The sequence below is a fragment of the Phoca vitulina genome, unplaced genomic scaffold, assembly GCF_004348235.1.
Source record: "Phoca vitulina isolate PV1807 unplaced genomic scaffold, GSC_HSeal_1.0 scaffold20, whole genome shotgun sequence".
In the NCBI taxonomy this organism is placed as follows: domain Eukaryota; kingdom Metazoa; phylum Chordata; class Mammalia; order Carnivora; family Phocidae; genus Phoca; species Phoca vitulina.
The window spans coordinates 11,676,175-11,697,178 of NW_022589723.1; the positions used below are offsets into that span (position 1 = coordinate 11,676,175).

Sequence of the window (21,004 nt, forward strand, 5' to 3'; positions counted from 1 at the left end):
CCCTAACCCCTCTCATGTGCTCTCTCTCATTCTCTCTCTCTCAAATAAATAAATAAAATCTTTAAAAAAAAAAAAGACAAATATTGTATTTACACTTATTTGAAGTACTTAGAATGGTCAAAATTATAGAGACAAGAAAGAGAAGGGTGGTCGCCAGGGGCTGGGGGCAGGGAGGAATGGGAAGTTAATGTTTAATGAATACAGGGTTTCAGTTTGGGAAGATAAAAAAATTCTGGAGATGGATGTTGGTGATGGATGCCCAACAGTGTGAGTGCACTTAATGCCACAGAACTGTACTTTTAAAGATGGCCAAAATGGTAACTTTTATGTTATGTATATTTTACCACAATATAAAAAAAAAATGTGGTTGAATGAGTACATTCTCCTACTACTGTGTTCTACTTGAACTGCTGTGAAACCTTTATATAGCATAGTAGGTTATTATTTGGCCTTCATTTCAATTAAAATAATACCCAATGAAATGAAATACCAAATACAAATGAAAATATGGACACTACATTTATATGTCAGTTATAAGGTGCTTTTATAGATTATAGTATGTTACATTAATTTTACATTTTTATTGAATGAAAATAAAATTTAAAATTTTATAGAGAATTTGTAAATCTTAAGAATATGTCTGAGAAACCCCTGGAGTCTGCAGATCCCGGTTTGAGCAGTATTGCTAAAGAGACTTTGTTGAAATCAGGTCAAAAACTTCATATCCTTACAGGCCATCCCTGGAAGATGGCCTAAGAAACAAGTAATAGTAGCCACCTATGGGGAGGTTGACTTGTTTTTAATGTACAACATTTGGTAGTGTTTGAATTCTTTACCATGTGTTACCACCTATTTCAGTAAACAACTAATTAGGTCAGGGATGGGGAGCAACACCTTTGTAGCAGTTTGGAATTACCAAGCTTAAATGGGCATCTTGAGAAGGGAAGTGATTCATAGTATAAAGCATTTGAAGCACCTCAAATATATGCAGGCATCAGTGTTTTTAGCCTGTTCCTCTTCCTGCAGGTGTCACAGGACTTCCCATTTCTCCATCCCAGTGAAACCAGCGTCCTGAATCGACTCTGCCGGCTGGGCACAGACTATATTCGCTTCACTGAGTTCATTGAACAGTACACGGGCCATGTGCAGCAACAGGTAGGCTGCTGTTCCCAGGGAATGGACACCTCCAGAGGTCAGAAGTCATGGCAGGTTTTGAGTGAATCCATTGGTAATTGATATGAGATAAGTCTCAAGATGTTATGAATTTCTTATCATTGGAATTATTCGAGTGAGGGCCAGGTAACTAGCTCAAACAAGGGAGAAAATATACACAGGGACCAATCTAGGCAGATTGGTAGAAGAGAAAATACGCTTTGCCTGAGTTTTAGGAGACCTGAGTTAAATCAGTTTGAGCTGGACCAGAGTTCCAATTCCAGTGGTAAAAGCATAAAGCATCATTTCAGATATTTTTGCCATTTTGCTTCTAACTTCCTTAGTCACATGGAGGCAATCAGCTAAAATCTTTGGGCTTCATTTTTCTTATTTGAAAATAAAAGAGTTAAATCAGAGAAGGTGCTTGGCACATAGCAAGCACTTAATAAATATTATCCATTAATATGAATTAATTGGAATTATACACTATTAATTGTGATTAATGGTGTAGAGGTCAAGGATTTGTGTCCTGCTCTATCACTTACTGGCCATAGACTGCTTGGCAGTAACCTAATGTTCAGTAACTTCGGCTCAGTTCATTTACCTATAAAACAGGGTTAATAGGTAGTACCTATCTCATAGGGTTGTGAGGATTAAACAAGGTAATTCATGCAAAGTGCCTGGCACATAGTAAGCACTCATATTTTTTAAAAGAGAAAATTTTAAAGTTCCCTTTTATTTTTAACAGTCTGTAATTCTGTCCGAGGTAAGTAAAAAGATTGCTGAATTGTGTGACTCTGATTCAGTGATGACTGTTGCCCAGTTGAAACAATGATTCTGGTTGGGGAGAAAGGTAGGAACTTCTAGAAAGGAAAAGGAAGGATTCCTGAAATAATGCAGTCAGTACCCTCTGTTATATAAATTGGTTGTCAGGCCTTTGGTGGTCATCTCTGGGGCAGAGGAGTTGGAGAATAATGCCTTATATTTTCCTCTCTGGGACAGGGATTCTGATTCTCTCAAAAGGATTTTATTGCAAACGTGTAAGCTAAATGTGAGTTTAAAATCTAATCAATGCCATTTTGCTATAAAATCATATTAATGGGGGCACATGAATTATCAGAGTTGGAACCCATATATATATTTATAAAGATGATATATAGTTTTAATTTTTGTAAGTAACACTTAAAAAAAGCTGTCCTGTATTCCTGTGACTATATGGATTTTATCTTATATAATATGTGAATTCCTACTTTCCCAAATTCTAAAGATATCTATAGTGCCTCTTTTTTGAGAACAGTAAAAGCATACTTAATTTCTCTTTCATTTAGTGGTAAATGAAGACATTCAGTTCTCTGAAATGACACAAGATCAAAACAAAATTGGCTGGTTGTAAGCCCATCTGGTCTATTTCACCCTACACCCATGCTGGTCTTATTATAGCTGTGAACCTTTATCTTCAGGAACTGCTAGTATCCTTTGCAGCATCCTCTGACTAACCATGCCTCGTAACCACTGAGTCCAAGCTTCCTTCCCCATTTGTTGTGGTATTCTGCGATTGTATCTACTGCCACCAGAGCCTGATCACCCAAGTCAAGACATAGCCAGAGAGGCTGGTCATCGTGGCCTCTAGTCAGCTTCCTCTGCAATTCCCTGTGTAAAATACAGAAGAGGCTCTTAGAAAAAATTGCAGGTCTCCTGAAAGACCAGCCATATTTGTAAATAGGCTCTTGGTGAGAGTCTTATCACTCCTCATGTTGACTATCAGATTCATGCTTCTGATGAATTACCAGGCCAGACAAGAGAAAGGGATGTTAGAAGGAGGATTGAGGTCATTTTATTTATTCAGTAAATATTTACCCTGTGTTCAGAGAACTGTGCTAGAAGCTGAAATACAAAGATGAATAAAGTGTGTGTCCTGCCTTCACAAAGCTCTTGGTCTAGAGAGGGGGGCGTATAAACAAAAGTACAGTTCAAGCACTACATAGAGATGCTGTGAAAGCAACAAAGGGGGAGCAGTTCATTTCCTAGGGAGAGTTAGGAAGGGCTCTGAGAAAAGAGATGCTTGAATTGGGTCCTGTAGGAAGAGTAGGTATTTGTCATAAAGATGAGTACACAGTTATAAGTGGAACACATCCAGATTCATGGGGGTGAGAAATAGAAGCAAGGCACATTTGGCGAACTGTGGGTAGTTTGGAAATGAGAATGTGAAGTTGGAAGCAGTAAAAGATAATTTTAGAGAGATAGTTAAGGGCCCGAATGTAGAAGTCATTGTATGCCATGCAGAGGAGTTGAGATATTATTCTGGGGCAATGAGAAGCCACCAAAGGGATTTAAGCTGAAAGTTGTAAGGTTAGTTGTAGAAAAATCTCCACTGACAATATGAGGTACTACCTCATTGTATATTTTAGAGAGAGAGAGAAGGACAGAGGGAGAGGGAGAGAGAGAGAGAATCTTAAGGAGGCTCCATGCTCAGTGCAGAGCCCAGTGTGGGGCTCCATCTCATGACTCTGAGATCATGACCGGAGCTGAAATCAATAGTCAGATGCATAACCGACTGAGCCACCCAGGTGCCCCCTACCTGATTGTAACATCTAGGCTGCATGGGAAATTAAAATACCACATTTTAAAAGGTCAGAATTCAAAATCTGTCTCTCTAATTGGGTTTTCCTCTCATTGAAGCACTGCTTTGATATGGAATCATTTAAGCAAAAACAATAACACTAATAAAGGAGAATGTTTTCCTCAGGTTTTAGAGTCTGAGCTGTGAGGTTGAGTTCTCTTTGTTTGATTTCAGGATCACCATCCATCTCAGCAGGGCCAAGGTGGGTTACATGGAATCTACCTAAGGGCCTTCTGCACGGGGCTGGATTCGGTTTTGCAACCTTATCGCCAAGCACTGCTTGATTTGGAACAAGAGGTGAGAGAGGAGATACGGGAAAGACGTCTCTGGGACAGCCGATTAGGGCATGTTCTTGAATTTGAAATACCCTTTGATGTGGTCAGGTAGTTAAGAGAGAGCTATTTTCTGCAAGGCTAAAGGGTACAGTATATTCTGTGATTGCCCAAATCATGGTCAAAGTGGCGTGCAGATCATGGCAAAGGTTCTTGAGTGAGTTTATCAGAGCCCTAGCTTTGGGTTTTTTGGTCACCTGAAAAATCAGAATTAATACTCTACGAACTATCAATTCTCAATAGTCTAAAACTAACATGGAGCCCCTTCTCAGATTCCCATCTAGTTTTCAGAGATCAAATAGATTCAAGATATTTTATATGGAGCCCTAATCACAGGGTTTTTTGTTGCAGTTCCTGGCTGACCCCCATCTTTCCATATCACATGTCAATTACTCCTTGGATCAGGTATGCTGCCCAAATAATAAAATGCCTTGGAATCTGTTGATATTGTTAGAATAATCTAACTTAAGGGGTGCCCGGCTGGCTCAGTCAGAGCATGTGACTCTTGATACCAGGGTTGTGAGTTTGAGCCCCACGTTGGGTAGAGAGATTACTTAAAAATAAAAAATCTTTAAAAAAAAAATGAGAAATTAAAAAAAAAAAAGAGGGGCACCTGGGTGGTTCAGTTGGTTAAGCATCTGACTCTTGATTTTGACTCAGGTCATGATCTCAGGGTCTGTGAGATCAAGCCCTGCATCAGGCTCTGCGCTGGGCATGCAGCCTGCTTAGGATTCTCTCTCTCTTTCTCCCTCTGCCCAACCCCCCGAAAAAAATTTAAAAATTAAAATTAAATCTATTAAAAAAAAAGAACAATCTAACTTAAGACATTATTTTTGAGAACATTTTTCCTTCTGGATTCAGAGCCCGGCATTTTATATTGTATATGCTTTCCGAGATCAGAACTGTTTAGAAAGCTCCAAATTTAGTGAAAATCTAATGTCTGATATTAATGCTCTTATGTTGACTTCAATATTAACAATTATGCTAGTCTCAGAAATAGAAACTGCTTATATCTGTCATTCTCTCTCTGCAGCCAAACCCATATCAAATTGCCTTAGGATACTGGATCTTGGCTGTTCTGTGGTATTGCCATCTTTGGGTTAAGTGGGACTATTTAGAAACAAAAGCATTTCCTGAATCAATTTTTTTTTCCTTGTGTTTGATTATGTACCCTCCTAATCATTCTCTGATTTTTGCAGTTCCAGCTCCTTTTTCCCTCTGTAATGGTTGTGGTAGAACAAATTAAAAGTCAAAAGGTGAGAACTTTCCTTTTTTCCTTTGCTGTGGTAAGCACCAAGGATGTATTCATAATTAATTTTGCCTTACATTCTTTTTTGAAGACCCTAGTTTTTAGTAGTTGTCATTTATTTGTTCATTCTTTTAAAAATATTTGCTTGGGTATCATGCTAAATGTCAGAAATGCAAAAATGAGTTACAAGACTGCCCTTAAGAACCTCCTGATCCAGAGGTGGGGGTAATGTTAATAGATGTACCCCAGAATGCTGCTGGGTAAGAGCAAAATGCTATGGATGGTATCTGGAGGTGAGAGCATTTTACATTAAGGATTTAGAATTTTTGGATATGGGGGCACCTGGGTGGCTTAGTCAGTTAAGTGTCTGCCTTCAGCTCAGGTCAGGATCTCAGGGTCCTGGGATCAAGCCCCATGTCATGCTCCCCACTCAGCGGGGAGTCTGCTTCTCCCTCTCCTTTTGCCCCTCCCTCTGGCTCATGCTCTCTCTCTCTCAAATAAATAAAATCTTAAAAAAAAAAAAAGAAATGTTGGATATGGATCTTGAGAAGTGGAAAGTTCATCTTTAGAAAGTATAATAGATTTATGATTAGGATGCTGGCAGTTTTCTAAGAATTAGATCATGGGTTGGAACACAGATGCTTATTTTATTAAATATGCCTGTTCTTATCACAAGTTTTTATCATGTGCATTGAAAAATGAGGGTCCCCAAAACCAGGAGAATGCCTTTTCTGGGCAGAGGTAATAACCAAGGAAAAAATGCTTTGAGATTTCACATTAGAAGAATCTGCTAGTCCATAACTGGATGAAAAAGGACAAATGGATTAAATATGTTCAGCTCATGTATGTTTTTAAGCTGTTATATTTGTGCCTTAGATTATTAGGAGTGTTTACCTTGATAAATAATAACTAGTTAACCAGTTTTGCCAGGTTGCTGCTTCATTTTTTGTGCTGTGTAAGTATAGAAATTTCTGCTGTGCTGAGTTTATTCTGAGCCAGCAAAGCCAGTAGGGGAGGTGTTGTTTGGCTCTTGAAAGCTGATTACCCTCATCAGATAACACTCAGCTTTTATTATGTACTTACTGTATACCAGGCACTGTGCTAAGTGCTTCACATACTTGATCCCTTTCAGTCCTCTAGGGGGTCAAGTAGGTTAGGTAATGTGCTTAGTGTCACACAGATGGAGATGGTAGAGCTGGGATCTAAACCCGGGTCTGTCTGACTCAAAAGATTATGCTCTTAACCACACTACTAAACTGTCCCCCCAAGTTGGAGGGGACCTTCTAGGTAAGTAGAGTTAGTATAAGCGTTCCATGCTTAGCAGCATGTCTCAGTTGACTTTCAGTTTGCATCGACCACAGGAAGAGTAGAAACTGAGTAAAGCGGTTGCAGGTGGGCAAATCTTCCTCCTTGCCCGGGTGGTGGTAGAGAAGCCAGTGTGCTCTGGCTCTAGAGAGTTAAAAAATGAGGTCTCAAGAACATGGGTTGGGGGCGGGAGAACAGGGATGATAGCCAACAGATATGAGGGATCCTTTTAGAGTGATGGAAATGTTATAAAACTAGATTATAGCAATGGTTGCACAACACTGTAAATTTACTAAAAATTGTTGAACAGTATACTTAAAATGGATGAATTTTATGGTATATAAATTATACCTCAGTAAAGCAGTTTTAAAAAGAGAGAGAGCCTGAAGGACATAGAAGGAGGAAACAGATTTTTGGAAAAGTGTGTGCCTTATAAATAGTTTGAATTAGGCCTTAATCTGAAATAAAGAGCTTTCTTTACCTCTTAGCTTGGAATTTCAACTCTAAATGATTCTGGTTTCTCTAGCGCAGTAGTTCTCAAACTTCCTCGTACATTAGAATCACTTGGAGCGGAATGTTAAAACCACGTGGCTGGGCCCTACCCGAGAGATGCTGATTCAGTAAGGCTGGGGTTGGGCCCAACAGTTTGCATTTCTTACTCACTCCCAGGTGCTGCTGCTGCTGCTGCTGGTGGGGTATCGGTGGGGTGGAGAGGAGTAAGGAGGGTTGAGGGTCCAGACTGTTGAGAACAACTATTGTGATATCGTGATCTATAATAAGAAATATATATTTGGTCTTTATCCCCTTTCTGACACAGAGCTTCTAAAACTCTTGGAATTTCATAAGTGATAATGATAAACGTGTCTTGATAGTCATAACAAACCCCTATCAACCACACCTGAGTCTGTGTTAATGAAGTGGCTTTTGGAAAGCACCTAAGGATGGGCTGGTTGCCAGGAGAACCGACCATTTGATTGGAGGATTGAGACTTTCATACCCCTGACCTCTGGGGAGGAGAAAGGGGCTAGAGATTGAGTTCAGTTGCCAATAGCCAGTGATTTAATCACTTGTGCATATGTAATGAAGCCTCCATAAAAACCCAGAAGGACTGCTTTCAGAGAACTTGTAGGTTGATGAACCAGAATACTTCTTCATGCTACGCTGCTGGGCCCACACTCCACGGGGACAGAAGTTCCTTTGTTTGGGACCTCACACTATGCATCTCTTCATCTGACTGTTGATTCATATCTTTAGTATGCTTTTTAATAAACAGGTAATCTAGTGAGTAAACGGGTTTTCTGAGTTCTGTGAGCTGTGTTAGCAAATTAATGGAATCCAAGGAGAGGGTCATGGGAACTTCTGATTTATCAGCCAGTCAGTCCTGGGCTTGAGATTGGTGTCAGAAGCAGAGGACAGTCTTGTGGGACTGACCCCTTAACTTGTGGAATCTGATGATATTCTGGATAGGTAGTGTCAGAATTGAGTTGACTTGTAGGACACCCAGCTGCTGTTCGAGAATTGCTTGGTGTTGTGGGGGAAACCGCCCCCCAAACACATTGGAATTGGAGTCAGAATCAGAACTATACATAGATCTTTATCCCCATCATCCGCTGGATTGTGCCCTCTGAATTGAATATAGAATATGAGTTTGTGCTACATGAACTATTAAAATGGAATCAAGTTTGACAAGGCTGTATTTTGTGCAGATTCATGGTTGTCAAATCCTGGAAACGGTATACAAACACAGCTGTGGAGGTTTGCCTCCTGTTCGAAGTGCACTAGAAAAGTAAGTCCTGGCTTAATTGGGAATTGGGGGCAGGGGTGGGTGATCAAGTGACTTGACTTTGCACTTGTTTTATTTTCAGCTCATCTCAGATTTCCCTCTGGGAAAAGTTATGACCAGGATAGAAAAGATCCATAAAAACCCGCATGTATGATAGCTCAGAAACTGCAAAAAGAGTGTTATGAAGTGTTGAGTATCAAAGCTAGGATCTAGTCGCCTAGATAACCTTGAAGCAATGCTTTTTAATTTGGGGATCTCATTATCCTTGGAGAATTTCCATTACATGTGCCGGATAAAGTAGCTACATCTAATCATGTGTATTTTGAGTAGCTGGTATTTCATATCAAGGGCCTTAAAAATGTTTATACTCTATAATCCCATAATGCCACTCTTAGGAATTTTATCCCAACAGTTATTCGAAAGAAGAAAATAACCATATGCAGAAACACTCATTGCAATGTTTTCTGTTATATCAGGAAATTAGAAAATTACCAGCAGCGGAAGAAAGCTAAGTACAGGTGTATTCACTTGATAGTCTATAAATGTAAAATTAAAATTAAATATATTATAAATATAAATACTGTTAGAATCCACAAAAGGAAACTTTCCAGAACATGCTTAAGGAACTTAATTCTCTATTACTGGGCTTTTTTTTTTTTTTCCTAATAAAAGAACTGCATTTTGATTGTAGAAAATACAGACCTGCAAAGAGAAGAAATAGAAATATTTTCTAATCTTTGAGATACACAATTTAACTTTTGCTGTATATTTCTTTCTATATAAATATACACAATTTTGTGCATGGAATATAAAATCTTACACAGATCATACGATAAGTGCATGTTTGTTATATATTTGCAGGGACCAAACTTTGTAGACCGAATACTCAAATGTGCAAAATGTAAATGGCCCCCCATTTGATTTTTTTTAACATTTGACCACATTTTTCTTTTTCCCCTCTATATGGACTATGAAATACATACATGTAAATATATATAAATATACACACACGCATACTACTTTTTTTTTGCTGAATCATTTGAAAAGCTTAACTACCAAAGACTTCAGTTTTGTATCTCTTTAGAAAAAAGGCTTATGGGGCGCCTGGGTGGCTCAGTCGTTAAGTGTCTGCCTTCCACTCAGGTCATGATCCCAGGGTCCTGGGATCAAGCCCCGCATCGGGCTCCCTGCTGGGCGGGAAGCCTGCTTCTCCCTCTCCCACTCCCCCTGCTTGTGTTCCCTCTCTTGCTGTGTCTCTCTCTGTCAAATAAATAAATAAAATCTTTATAAAACAAAAAACATAATTCCCATTTTTAAAAAAAGAAAAAAGGCTTATATAACCTCAGTTCTCTTATATAACTTCAATACCATATTACACCCAAAAAAGTTAACATTAATTCAATAGTATATTATCCAAAATAAATCTGAATTTCTCCAGTTGTCCCCCAGAAGTCCTTTTCCATTGTTCTTTTTTGAACTCCCGGATGCAGTCCGAGTTCTCATGTGGCATTTAGCAGTCACCTCTTTTGAGTCCCCTTAATTTGGAACAGTGCCCTTCCTTGCCTTTTTAATCTTTGATGACAACTGACATTTTAAGAGTCTTGACCAGTTGTCTTGTAAACTGTTACACGACCTGGATTTTTTTTATTATTTCCTGATGATTAGATTTACGTTAAACATTTTTGGCAAGAACACTACATACCATAGGCCGTATTATTTCTTGTTGCATCACATTGGAAGGCACAGAAAGTAAGTGTGTTCCATTATTGGTGGTGTAATAGCTTGATCACTTGGCGTAGGTGTTTTCTGTCAGATAGCTCCATTTTAAAGGCACATTTTCCTCTTTGTAATTAATGTTATCTGGGAAGTGATCCTTTGAGACCATGAGAGTATCGCATTCTCCAACGACCTTTCTGCATTTTGTTGGATTATACTTCTTCAGGTATACTTGTCTCTCTCAGAGTGAATTTACTCTCCCTATGTGATTCCAACAAAAATAAAACAAATTTAATACTGTGTTAGCCAGAAAGACTCCTAGAAGTGCATTTAATTTTAACAAGAACCCTGTTTTGAAACTCTACACAAAAGGAGGAAAGAAAATGTGCCTCTTCTAAAAAACTAGCAGAATGTTTACTGAGCATTTAGACTTTAGTATGTAGCCTATAAGTTTGGAAATTTAATCACTTAGTTCATTCACAAACATTTAAATTAAAATAGCACAATTATTTTTAGCCTAATTGGTCATTTCCCTTCTGAGTCATCAGACTCTCAGGCTTCTGTTTATCCTGTCACAGTTTAGAGCACGGCCTCTGTGCCCATATGGGGCTTAATGTTCGTTAAGTGGACTTCTAAGGCTCCTACTTTTCTCTCCACTCAGGATCCTAGCTGTGTGTCATGGGGTCATGTATAAGCAGCTCTCAGCCTGGATGCTACATGGACTCCTCCTGGACCAGCACGAAGAGTTCTTTATCAAACAGGGTCCCTCTTCCGGTAATGTCAGTGCCCAGCCAGAAGAGGATGAGGAGGATCTGGGCATCGGGGGACTGACAGGAAAACAGTTGAGAGAACTCCAGGACTTGGTGAGAGCATAGCAGAAAGCCTAGCATACTCCTGCCAGGAGTCAGGAAAGTCTATAGCTAGTTGACCTTTCAGTGATTTCCACCCCAGTTCCCAGCTCGTCATAGTTGAAGCATCTTTCACAAATTCTGCAGATATAAACACTTGAACTTGGTTTTATCTGCATTCTTAACACCTAACTTAATGTGAGACTACGAAATAGAAAATATATTTGTGAGAGTCCTTTGTTTCCCCTTTTCCCAGTATATGCATTTATGAGATTAGTAAGTCTTGTCTCTTAAGGTAGCCATGTAGCTATCCTATAACTTTTAAATGTAGCTTGGAGTTTCGATTAGAGTCCCCAGAGCCCTGTATTGTCTTTATTCATCCATTGATCCGTTTATTCATTCATTTGTCCTGCTACAACATTTTCTTGAATGCCTGTTACATATATGCCAGGCACTGTTCTAGGAGAGTTACTGGGTGCTTAACTGAAGTAGATGAATAAAATGTAGCAGACCCTGTCCTTAAAGAACTTATTGTTTAATGGAAAATGTAGAAAAGTCAACAGTGACATTAGTAAGTATGGGTGTTCTCAGAACTTGGTTTTAGAGTAGCTAGAGAAGCTTTTCAGTGGAATGTACGTCTAAATTGCAGAGTTTAGGAGGAGAGATCAAGAAATGTTCCAGGCAGGGGGAAGGATGTGTACAAAGTACAAAAACCATGAAAGACATGGCTTACTTGAGGAACCAGTAGTAATTCAGTTGAAATGGTCAAGTAAAGGCTGAAATACAAAGTGCAAGGACAGTGGAGGGGATTGGGAAGTCGCAGCCAATGGAATTATTGAGGTAAGATCATGAAAGCCCTTGTAAACAATGGGAAGGAACTTGGACTTGAACCTCAAAAGAGCTGAGAGCCAGTGAAGAATTTTAGGCAAGAGGTTCACACAATCAGACTCTGGATACGATAGATGACTCTGGATAATGTGTGGGTAAATTGTTTTTAAAAAAAACTAAGACTAGCAGCAGGTAGGTCAGTTAAGAGAATGTTGGGGACACTTAGGTGAAAAATAATGGTGGCCTAAACCAAGGGTGGTGACAGTAAATATGCAGAAGAATAGAGTGGCTTGAGAGAGATTTAGGACGTGGACTAGGTAGGCCTTAGTGATTAGATAGGAGTCCAGAGGGAAGAATCAAGAATGTAACCCAAGTTTCTGCCTTCAGCGGCTAGGTGGGTAGAAATGATATGGAATGTGTTTGGCAGGTATTGGGAGAAAGAAGATGGATCTAATTTTGGACATGTTGAGGGGTTAAACGTCTGATTCTTGATATCAGCTGAGGTCTTGATCTCAGGGTCATAAGTTCAAACCCTGCATTGGGCTCCACACTGGGTGTGGAGTCTACTTAAAAAAAAAAAAATTAATTTTGGACATGTTGAGTTTGAGGTACTTGCAAGAAATGTCCAGTGGGTTGAGCTTATAGCTCACAAGAACAGTCCAGCTTGAAGATAAAGTTTAAGGAGTCATCAGCATATAGCAGTTTTTAACCTGGGGCCCATGGGTGGCTTCAGGAGGTTCTGTGAAATGTATGTTTGTATATTTGTCTGGAAGGTCCATAGCTTTTATATAATGGCAGAGAGTCCTGTGATATAAAAAGATTTAGAACACCTGTTACAATATTCAGTGATGGAAGAAGATATGATTGTTTAAGAAGAGTGAGGAGAGGGAAAAGAAAAGAGGGTCTGGGTATTGCCCTGAGGACCGCCTGCATTAGAGCACAAAACAGAAAGCGTGAACAGCAGAGCTCAAAGTTAGGATTGTGGAGCCCAGAGTTCCTGGTTGGAGCTGGAGGTTAAGAGTTAAATCCAAAGCAAGTTGGAGAAATGTGAGGGCCTGAGTGATTGGGTGGTGGGCATCTGGGGCTTCATGGGCCAGATCAGTGGTTCTCAAACTTCCACGTGTGTCAGAATCAGCTGGAGAGCTTGTTAAGACACGGATGGATGTCTGGGCCTCATCTCCCAGGTTGTCCTAGATCTGGGGAGGGGCTTGAAAATTTGCATTTCTAACAAGCTTCCAAGTGAGGCTGATGCTGCTGGTCCATGAGCCACACTGAGAACCACTTGGCTAAATGACTCGGGCTATGTACTAGTAAAGAGCTGGGCAGAGCCAGCATATATGATGAGATAATAAAGTCACAGACCTGTAGACCTGGAAAAAATAAAGACTAATTCTTCCATGCTACAGGTAAGGAAACCGGGTTCCCGATCTGCACAAATTCTTATGTAGTAAAGGCAGAGTGAGGACTAAAATCCTAATGTTAAAAAAAAAAACCTCAGTTGGTCTGAGGGTTGTGGGTTATTGTTAAGCTGTTAAAAAAAAAAAAACCTCACAACACTGTTATTTCCACCATGCTGTCCCGCTGTCTGAAAATGGAAATATGTTCATCTCTCTGACACTGGTAATTTAGGCATTGTGCAACTTCAGGTTTAAAGTCCCTGCTTAAGGGCGCCTGGGTGGCTCAGTTGGTTAAGCATCCAACTCCTGATTTCGGCTGAGGTTGTGATCTCAGGGTGGTGAGATCAAGCACCATGTACAGCTCTGCGCTCAGCATGGAGTCTGCTTGAGGTGCTCTCTGTCGACCTCTGCTTCTCCCCCACTTGCACGCGCTCTCTCTCTATAATAAATAAATTTTTAAAAAAGTAAAGTCCCTACCTCTAGAAAATATAAATCATGGGTTGGGAGAATTAGTGATGTTTTTTGCTTTCTGCTTCTTCCTTCATACATCATGTCTGATGTGGATTATTTCCTTGAGTAGCGCCTGATAGAGGAAGAGAACATGCTGGCACCGTCTCTAAAGCAGTTTTCCTTACGAGTGGAGATTTTGCCATCCTACATTCCAGTGAGGGTTGCTGAAAAAATTCTGTTTGTCGGAGAATCTGTCCAGATGTTTGAGAATCAAAATGTAAACCTGACTAGGAAAGGTGAGAACCTCCTTGCCCAGTGTGCCCTGTCTTCAAAGGCCCTTTTTAATACCGCGTGGCCCCAGTGTACGCCTGGTCCGAGGGAGTGGCTAATAAGATTGATGCACCGAGATTGCAGCACAACCATGACACGCTTATGTGAGAAGCAGGGGAAGGAGCTACATTTCTAGGGGACTAGAAATCCTTGCCTGTCCTGCTCTGCTCTTCCTTCAATGGTGCCTGCCTGTTTTGCAGGATCCATTTTGAAGAACCAGGAGGACACTTTTGCTGCAGAGCTACATCGGCTCAAACAGCAGCCGCTCTTCAGCCTCGTGGATTTCGAGCAGGTGGTGGATCGTATTCGCAGTACTGTGGCCGAGGTTTGTATGTCACAGTCGGCTTTCTTAGCAAGAAAACAGACTAGTTCCCCAGAAATTGAGTACAACTTCCGTTGCTTCTTTATGTGGTTAGAACTTAGCTTGGAGGGAATTGTGAGAGTCAAAGGGCAAGAAGTTTTTCATAATAGAGGCGGAACTGCTTTAGTCTTCACACCTGACAGGAGTTTGCTAGCTAGCTACTTACTTGAATAAAGGGAGGTCTCACTTTCAAATTCAGACAGTCATCATTTTGAATCTGTCAACGTAGTTGGCAATAATTGCAAGGAATCAACGGATTTTGACTATAAATTTAGCGCCTTATATTTTAGATGGCTTTATTCCTTTTTCATTTATGGGTATAATAACCCTATGAGGAACACAGAACAAGTATTATTTTTCCATTTTTACAAATGAATAAAATAGAAAGCTAACTTGGCTGCTGTTGCACAGTAAGTAACAAAGGTGACGTCAGAAGCAGGTCTTATAACTCCTAGTTCAGTGTTCTTTTTTTTTAAGAGATTTATTTACTTAGAGCGAGCACGAGCAGGGGAACAGAGGGAGAGGAAGACAAGCACACTCCCCACTGAGCAGGGAGCCTGATGCAGGGCTCAGTCCTAGGACCTTTGAGATCATGACCTGAGCCAAAATCAAGAGTCAGAGGCTTAACTGACCCAGGCGCCCCCTAGTTCAGTGTTCTTAAGTGAATTGTGCTTCATCCACCAACTTAGATTGTGACCAGTGATTTTTCAGATGTGTATCTGTGCTGTGGCTTAAAATAAAATTTGGCTCACAGGCGTCTGATAATGTGAAATGAGATTTTTAGTTTAGTCAGTTGTTTTGTTTACTATATTAGTGGTTTTCAACTTTGGCTGTGCATAGCATTGCTTCGGAAAATCTTAAAACATGCACTTGTAGGGGTGCCTGGGCGGCTCAGTCATTAAGCGTCTGCCTTCGGCTCAGGTCATGATCCCAGGGTCCTGGGATTGAGTCCCACATCGGGCTCCCTGCTCAGCGGGAAGCCTGCTTCTCCCTCTCCCACTCCCCCTGCTTGTGTTCCTTCTCTCGCTTCGTCTCTCTCTGTCAAATAAATAAATCTTTAAAAACAAAAAAAAAAAACCATGCACTTGTATAAGTCCTCACCTCCAGAGCTGCTGACTGGTAGATCTACATCGGGAGGGAGGGAGTAGGTACTTGTATTTACACCATCCAACTAGACAACCAGCAAACAAACCACTGCAAGTCATTTTGAAGCATACCCAGGGCACTGCAGGATCTAGAACTGCTAGGAAGCTTAGCATCAGATACCCTCACAATGGAAGCATAGTAATCTGTTGTGAATATGATTTCCTTTTCCAGTCACTGTCTCAAAAATTGTAGGCATGGCAGATAGCTGTAATGGAGACAGAATATTAGAACATAAGGTGACATTCATTTGATTTTTTATGGGCAAGTAAATATTTAAACTCTCTAGAATACATGCTTTTGTCCTGTCATAATTTCAAGATCCTGCCCCTCCGCCTATAGCCAAGGCAGCCCTTGTCTAGGGGGCTGGTGTCTTGAGGTCCTTTCATCTTATTTTATTAAATCTGTTTCTGTTCTTTTATTATTCTTGTGATAACTCTGGAGTTAATTCATGGAGAAAAGTAAAAATCTTATTGAAGTTATACAACATTTCAAATTTTTTTTTCTTGTGAAATTCTGAAATGTGGATATTGGTAGAAATTACATTTCCAGTTTGTAAAAATGATAGATGAAGAATGGAAGTTCAGACTCACTGAAGTTTTTTACAATTGTAGCTAATAGGCCTTTTTTAAAGGTATTCTCTTAAAATAACAATTTCTAGTAATGAAAATAGAATTTACTTTTCAGAAGGAAAAAGGGGGGAGTGTCTTGGAAATATATCATACTCCTCCCCTTTTGGTTTTCTCTTTCTCTGTTTTTTTAAGTATATATACTATATGAATTTATATAAAGTTCAAAAACAGTTAATATAAAGTTTAATATAAAAGTTCAAATGCAGGGGCACCTGGGTGGGGCTCAGTCAGTTAAGCATCTACCTCTTGATTTCAGCTCAGGTCGTGATCTCAGTGTCGTGAGATTGAGCCCTACATTGGGCTCTGAGCTGGGCATGGAGCCTGCTTAAGATTCTTTCTCTCCCTCTCCCTTAGCCCCTTCCCCACCTGACTGTCTCTCTCTCCAAAAAAAAAAAAAAAGTTCAAATGCAGAACTAATCTGGTGTTAGATGTCAGGATAGTATTTGTCCTTGGTCAATGGGAAGGACAGAAAGAGGGCTTTCAAGGTGCTGGTTATACAAGTGTATTCAATTTGTGAAAATTCTCCAAGCTGTAAACTTATTATTTGTGTACTTTTCTGTATATTTTTTAGTACTTAAAAGATTTTGAAAATTAATTCCTAAATATTTGTTATTTTGATTTTTTTGTTGTTGGTTACTGTTTTTATGTAGAGAAATGGCAGTATTAATTTTTGTGGGTTAATTTTTTTAAGATTTTATTTATTTGACAGAGAGAGACAGAGAGGGAACACAGCAGGGGGAGTGAGAAAGGAAGGAGCAGACTTCCTGCTGAGCAGGGAGCCTGATGAGGGGCTCAATCCCAGGACCCTGGGATCATGACCTGAGCCGAAGGCAGACGCTTAACGACTGAGCCACCCAGGCGCCCCCTTTTTTTTTTAGTTCTAATAGTTTGTTGATTCTGTTGATTTTTCTAAGTAATGATCATATCATTTGGAAATAATGAGTTTTACAACTTCCAATTTTAGACTTCTTTTTTTTTCTTACAGTCTTGGATCTCTAATACTACATTAAACAGCTGGAGTGATAGTTGATATAAACCGTATTAACCACTGGAGGCAATAGTGGGCATTTTTGCTTTGTTGGCTCTTAAAGATCATGCATTGACAGTTTCTCTATTACTGTGTTTGCTGTAGGCTTTTGGCAACATAAGTTTATCAGGTTAAAAAAGTTATCTTCTTTCTAGTTTGCTATGTGTTTTTATCATAAATAGATGTTGAATTTTATCAACTGCTTTTTCTATATCGATGATGGTGCAGTTTCTTGCTCTGGGTTCTTTTTCTCCTTCAATCTACTCATAGGGTAAATTCCCGGTTAGATTTTCAGATGTTGAATCTTCCTGAGATAAACTGTACTTGAAAACATGAGATTGTATTTTTTAATACACTGTTGGATTTGGTCAGCCAGTATAATACTTGGAATTTTTGCATCTACATTTACTAGTGAAATTAGATGATTCTGGTTTTATTGCCATGTGGTTGCAGAATAAAGACTGTATAAGCCTCATAAAATGAGCTAGGTATCTATCACTTTTGTTTTTTCTAGAATAATTAATATAAGATAGGAGTTGTTACTGGAAGTCTTATTGAATTTACCTGAAAAATTATCTAAGCTAGGTTGTTTAAGAAGGGGAAATCTTGGGAGAGCCTGGGTGGCTCAGTGGATTAAGCATCTGACTCTTGATTTTGTTTCAGGTCATGATCTCCGGGTCTGGGGATAGAGCCCCACGTGGGGCTCCACGCTCATCAGGGAGTCTGCTTGAGGATTTCTATTCCCTCTCCCTCTGCCCCTCCGCCCACATGTGTCCTCTCTCTCTCTCTCTCAAATAAATAAATAAATCTTTTAAAAAAGGAGGGGGGGAGGAAAATCTTTACCAATTCAGTGTGTTTAAACCTACATTAGTCTGTTCAAGACCTTTATTTCTTGTACCAATTTTGGTATTTTCTACTTTTCTAGGAAGGCCCATTTCATCTAGATTTAATTTTTTAGAAAATCTGTAGCTATTTGTTTTACTTTGTATTTTATTTTAATCTTTTACTGTTGAATCTTATTAATCTTTTCGAAGAACCGGCTTGTGTTTTTATTACCCTATTTTTTCTTTATCTCATTGATATCTGCCTTTATTATTTTTCTTCCTTCTTGTTTCTTTGAGTTTTCTGTTACTCTTTGCCAGTTTCCTGGGTTGAAAACTTGACTTTTCTTTTTTTTTTTTTTTTTTTAAAGATTTTATTTATTTATTTGAGAGAGAGAGAGAGAGCACATGAGAGGGGGAGGGCCAGAGGGAGAAGCAGACTCCCTGCTGAGCAGGGAGCCCGATGCGGGACTCGATCCCGGGACTCCAGGATCATGACCTGAGCCGAAGGCAGTCGCTCAACCAACTGAGCCACCCAGGCGCCCGAAAACTTGACTTTTCTATTTGTAACCTTTGCTTCCTAGGAAATATATATAAAACTTTCCATATTGCTTTGACCTTGCCCTACAAGTTTTTGGCATGGAGTATATATATTATCATCCTGTTCTTAAATAATTTTTTATTTTCTTTCTGATTTTCTTTTTAACCCCAGGGATTTATTTTTAATTTTGATTGCAGTATAGTTGGAAAACACAGTCTGTAGATAGGTCCTTTGGAGTTGATTGAGGCTTCCATTATGGATTAAGGTAGGGCCTGTTTCTTGTTTTTTAGTTCTGCCTGTGCTCAGAGAGTATATATTCTGTGAGTCTAGAGTTCTATGCATGTTCTAATATCTCATTTCCAAGCTGTATGTTAGGCATGTGCATATTTGTAATGAATATATATTTATTGTTTTTCCTTTTATGTATATATAATGTCCTCTTTATCACTTATGATATATATTTATTTCTATATAATATATATATATAATTTTTTTTTTTTTTTACTTAAAATCTATTTTCTTAGTTAAGGTCATTACCCACCTCTCTTCCAGGTCATTATTTACCTCATATCTTCTTCCATCCTTTATTTTCAACGCTTTTTACCTCCGTGCCCCCAAGCAACCACTGATCTGCTTTCTGTCACTAGAGATTAGTTTGCATTTTCTAGAATTTATATAAATGGACTCAAACAGTATGTACTCTTTTGGGGGAGGAGATGGGTCAGGCTGCTTTTCCTCATGATTATTTTGAGATTAATCCATGTTGCATGTATCAATAGTTTATTCCTTTTTTTAAGCTTGCACAAAATGTTCCTATAACCATCATTAATATCATTATTTTAAACATTTCTCTAAATGCATTGCTGAATGGCAAACATATCCCTGCACTTGAGCACTCATTTCATAGCAATTAGGTACCACTTTTATAAATACCATTATTACAAGTGTTTATAAACACTTCTCTAAATGCATCATAGAAGAGCTAGCACACCCATTCCCTGAAATAACTCTTCTCAAAGTATCCTGAACATACAATTTTTTTTAAACTTTGTTTTATTGAGGATCTTTATTACGTGTTTTCATTTTTTATTTTTCACCGTTAATACATGTGCTTTTATTTTTTTAATCAAAATGTATTTGATATATAACATTGTATAAATTTAAGGTATTACATACGGCATGTTGATTTGACACATTTATGTATTCTAATAAGATTTCCATTGTAGGGATAGTTAGCACCTCTTATAGCACATAACTATCATTTCTTTTTTGTGGTGGGAATAATTAAGATCTAGTCTCTTAGCAAATTTGATTATAGTACAACTTTGTTGTCCATGTTCACTATACCATGACTTAGATCTCCAGGACTGACTTACCTACTAGTTGCAAGTTTGTACCCTTAAAAAGCATCTCCCTATCCCCCTACCCCGCAGCCCCTGGTAACCACCATTTTACTCTCTGTTTTTATGAGTTTGGCTTTTTTGGACTCCACATATAAATGCTATCATGCAGTATTTCTTTCTCTGATGTATCTCAGTATACTATGCTCAAGGTCCATCCATGTTGTCACAAGTGGCAGAATTTCCTTCTTTTTCATGACTGAAATATATTTCATTATATATCACATCTTCTTTATCTGTTCATTCATCATGGACACTTAGTTGTTTCCATATCTTGGCCATTGTGAATAATGCTGCAGTAAACGTGGGAGTGTACATATCTCTTTGATAATCCTGTTTCGTTTCCTTTGTGTATATACCCAGAAGTAGAATTCTGGATCATATGGTAGTTCAATTTTTAATTTTTCAGGAACCTCCATACTGTTTTCCATAGTGGCTGAGCCAATTTACATTCCCACCAACAGAGCACAAGGGTTACTTTGTTCCACATCCTCACCAACAACTTGTTACCTCTTCTTGATGATAACCATTCTAATAGGTGTGAAATGATAGCTCATTGTTGTCTTGATTCGCATTTCCCTGATGGTTAATGATATTGGGCATCTTTTCATGTACCTGTTGGCCATCTGTATGTCTTCTTCGGAAAAATACGTGTTTAGTTCCTCTGCCCATTTTTTAATTGGATTGTTTGTGTTTTGTTGTTGTTGTTATTGAGTTGTAGGACTTCTTTATATATTTCAGATATTCCTTATCAAATATGTGGTTTGCACATATTTTCTCCCATTCTGGAGGTTGTCTTTTAAATTTGTTATTTCTTCTGCTGTGCAGAAGCTTTTTTATTTTTTTAAGATTTTATTTATTTGATAAATAGAGGGAGCATGAGCGGGAGGGGCAGAGGCAGAGGGAGAAGCAGACTCCCCACTGAGCAGGGAGCCTGAATCAGGGCTCGATCCCAGGACCCTGGGATCATGACCTGAGCCGAAGGCAGACGCTTAACGACTGAGCCCAGGCGCCCCCAAAACCATTCTTGATAGAACTTTTCTTTGGAATGAAATTTTGTCCCTGTTTT

The 21,004-nt window shown here is 39.1% G+C and overlaps 1 protein-coding gene across 3 annotated transcripts in view; it reads left to right on the forward strand.

Annotated features, from left to right (window-relative positions):
* TUBGCP4 (tubulin gamma complex associated protein 4) overlaps nt 1-21,004 on the forward strand; it is a 36,231-nt gene that overhangs the window by 4,442 nt on the left and 10,785 nt on the right. For 2 of the 3 annotated variants that reach the window (XR_004301011.1, XM_032417268.1), the window contains exons 2-9: nt 1,027-1,155; nt 3,947-4,069; nt 4,456-4,509; nt 5,304-5,360; nt 8,365-8,444; nt 10,819-11,020; nt 13,811-13,976; nt 14,211-14,335. Coding sequence is in view for 2 of the 3 variants with exons in the window: in XM_032417268.1 (XP_032273159.1) it covers nt 1,027-1,155; nt 3,947-4,069; nt 4,456-4,509; nt 5,304-5,360; nt 8,365-8,444; nt 10,819-11,020; nt 13,811-13,976; nt 14,211-14,335 (936 nt within the window). In the remaining variant the exon portion in view is untranslated. The remainder of the gene's footprint in view (nt 1-1,026; nt 1,156-3,946; nt 4,070-4,455; nt 4,510-5,303; nt 5,361-8,364; nt 8,445-10,818; nt 11,021-13,810; nt 13,977-14,210; nt 14,336-21,004) is intronic. The other variant, XM_032417270.1, reaches the window with a different exon arrangement.